This window comes from Macadamia integrifolia, unplaced genomic scaffold, assembly GCF_013358625.1.
Source record: "Macadamia integrifolia cultivar HAES 741 unplaced genomic scaffold, SCU_Mint_v3 scaffold664, whole genome shotgun sequence".
NCBI lineage: Eukaryota > Viridiplantae > Streptophyta > Magnoliopsida > Proteales > Proteaceae > Macadamia > Macadamia integrifolia.
Genome location: NW_024870509.1, coordinates 218,648 through 221,798, shown reverse-complemented (window position 1 = coordinate 221,798; position 3,151 = coordinate 218,648). Strand labels below are relative to the sequence as shown.

The window sequence follows — 3,151 nt, the reverse complement described above, 5'->3', positions numbered from 1 at the left end:
GGGGGGTTGGTGTTGGGTGGATGTAAAAGTCTATACAGTGGACCACTAACTGCAAAATTGACTGGAGAGGCTCATTACTTTCTCTTGCCAAAGACATCTGGAACAAGAGTAAAAGGTGCTTATTCTGCACAAAAAGATAAAATCTAAGAATGAATCATCTCCAATCCAAATTTTAGGTAGTGACCAGCAGATAAGCAAGGCCTTTTAGATATTCAACGATTTCAGATCCTCCGAGCTTTGAACTCCCAAATATCCTATCGACAAATGTTATGGGTACCTATTGACAAACAAAAACCAAATCATTATTTACAACAAGGATCAAAGGCCTGTAGACAGTGAATAATGAAAAGATCAAAATACAACTAAATCAGCATATAAAAACAAGGGAGAAGGTTCTCTGAACAAGCAGGGTACACTACACCCTCTTTCTATCTCATTAAAATAATTCATAAAATAATGAATGTGAGTAAGCACAGGTTACGCCTTAGGCTCACACAGCCTTTTCCCATAAAGCAAACAAGAACCTAATGCTACTTCCGATAACACGACCTCCCAGCTGGACATATAGGTAGGTGAGAGTGTTTTGATGATTTAAAGAGAGATGAAAAAGCAACCCTGCAACCTGTAATTTACCTGATTACCAGAAATGGTAGCAAGAGGAGCATCAGGGTTGCTTAACGGGGCCTATAAAATGTGGTTATTTAGGATAAGAAAGTACCATTTGGATATTCAATATTGACTTCCAAACCTTAACCAGTAACCACACTTGTGGCAAACTTGCAACTTAAGGCACTTTAAAGCTTTCCTAGTCAAAATTACAGTGACTTGGTTTATCAGATGTTTGAGCAGAACCAAATGAGTTTAGCAAAGCTTCACAAACACCATAGGTTTTAGCCAAGTCATGGGGTTTTAAGAATATCATACTAAGTGCCTTCTAGAAGTCCTATATTTTCTTATTTGGGTATATAGAAATGCCTGATATTTTTCATTTATCATATGACTTGAACCAATTTCAAATTTCATGACACACTTGAGTCAGGAAATCAAGACTCAATCCCATTTCAACATTTATAAAACCAAAGACTAAGCAAGATAGGCTCATAACAAAACCATACCTCTTCAATATGGTATCCTTTTCTGGAGGCACGGACAATCATTTCCATCTGAAAGACGTATCCCTTACTAACTACGGAGTTAATGACATCTTCAAGGACAGATCTCTGATAAAGCCTTTAAGACAATCAACTGTTAGTTTTATCACTACAGCTTGACCAATAAATTTCTTAAACTTGAGTTACGTACCGGAAAGATCCTGTCAAATCTGATACACCAGGCCATAGAAGTGTTTGAGCAAGTACATTGGCTCCCCTACTGGTCAGTTTGCGCATAAGGTTCCATCCATGCACGCCACCACCTGTAACATATCTGGTGCCTGTAACTATACTTGCACCAGTCTCCATCTGCTTCCTGATAATCAAGTGGCAGCATAATGTTTTTCACTGTCTTATTCACCAGGATATACTTTTTTTTTTTCTTTTGCGTTGGGGTGGGAAGGTTGGGGGAGGGAGGCAGGCAGGCAAAATAACCAGACCATACTTTTACTCCATGGTGTCCATTTCCATCTTCACTAAAGTTTCTAAGTTGTCAAGAAGAAAAAGATGCAGATACTCCAACAAATGATGTACCGATCTTAATTTTCAAAATACAAGCATACACATGCTTATTTCCAAAAAACAGTTGGATATATTTCTCAAGAGCTTCAGGACCATCTTCAAAGTACTTCATGAAAACAAGAAAGGATCTCAAAACTGAAGAACTGGAAAATATGCATCAGTGATCAAAGTTCTTACCTGATAAAGCTTGGCAAGTACTTAGGCTGCCAAGCAAAACAAAAATAAAATATTAGAAAAAATAATATGATAAAGCATCAAGAACACACATTCACACTCACACATATGCACAAAAAAAAAAAAAAATGGAGTGAGAGAGTAGGAAATCTTGGTACTTTGCATGGTAGATCATCAGATCACCCGAACTTGCATATTGCTGCAAGAGGAAGAGTGCAATGGCACACATTGCAAGGCCATTTTTAATCCAAACCATCTTCCCCCTTACCCCACCCCACCCCACCCCACCCCACCCCCACAAATATAGTCATTGTAACCATATGATTATCAACTTTAACATATACTGTTTAACCTACTTTTCAGATCATCCCAAAGAATGCAAGGAATCAAATGGTAGGGATCTTCATAAAACTGCCAAAATTTGGCCAACCTATCAAGTAGTTGATCCCATCCCCTGCACGTCCATCACGAGGGCTGCTGCCCTGTTTCTAGATTATGCAGGTGCCTCACAAAATAAGCACCTTACATTTCCTTTTATACTATAACAGATTCACAAGTTTCAGAATCAAACTCATAATCAATCAAACTTACATGGTGGGATAGATCAGCATCCATGATTACAACAAAATCCCCTGATGCATGCTTCAGACCATGAACATAAGCAGTTCCTGAAATTGAATCAAGAGAATACATTATTTCCCAACTCATATGAAAATGTTAAAGCAAACAGAAGGAGCACAAACCTAAACCAAGTTTCTTTGGTCTAGCTCTCAATAGCTGCATTTATCAAAGGAAAAAATATAAGCGATAGTTATTGGAAGACTTAACAAACCAAAAATAGATCATAGAGGGACAAGAAAAATGCAATTACTAAAATACCCACAATATGATCTTCCCCATACACTTGCTGCAACTGTTTTACAACTTCTTGTGTGCCATCAGGACTCCCATCATCGACAACAATTATTTCAAAATCAACACCCCTAGATCATGAGAACAAAATGTCAGATTCATAGAGACTACAAGATAATCTGTGGCCAAGGATGCACTCAGCATCGGTTCTACCTAAAAATGGACATGCTAGAAGACTCCACTCTTCCCCTCCAAAAAAAAAAAAAATAACCAGTACAAGGATGCCAATGGAGGCGCATAAACACTTTTGCAGTCGTGGTAAATGAAAATAAAGAAAACCTCGAAAAATCACAGCAACTGTTTGTTGAAATAGTTTTCCAAATACATGATGACCCATAATTCTCTTCTTCCCTTGCCCCTAAAATGCCTAGTTTCTTTTTCTGGTTTTTTTT

General features: G+C 37.9%; 1 protein-coding gene across 2 annotated transcripts in view; it reads right to left on the bottom strand.

Moving 5' to 3' along the window:
- LOC122069607 (dolichol-phosphate mannosyltransferase subunit 1) overlaps nt 1-3,151 on the bottom strand; it is a 5,626-nt gene continuing 2,475 nt past the window's right edge. The window contains exons 2-8 of one of the 2 annotated variants that reach the window (XM_042633663.1): nt 2,731-2,830; nt 2,591-2,624; nt 2,439-2,515; nt 1,858-1,876; nt 1,303-1,474; nt 1,116-1,230; nt 1-277 (exon numbers count right to left, since the gene is read on the bottom strand). In XM_042633663.1, the coding sequence (XP_042489597.1) occupies nt 173-277; nt 1,116-1,230; nt 1,303-1,474; nt 1,858-1,876; nt 2,439-2,515; nt 2,591-2,624; nt 2,731-2,830 (622 nt within the window). In that variant the 3' untranslated portion in view covers nt 1-172. Of the gene's footprint in view, nt 278-1,115; nt 1,231-1,302; nt 1,475-1,850; nt 1,877-2,438; nt 2,516-2,590; nt 2,625-2,730; nt 2,831-3,151 lie in introns of both variants that reach the window. The other variant, XM_042633662.1, reaches the window with a different exon arrangement.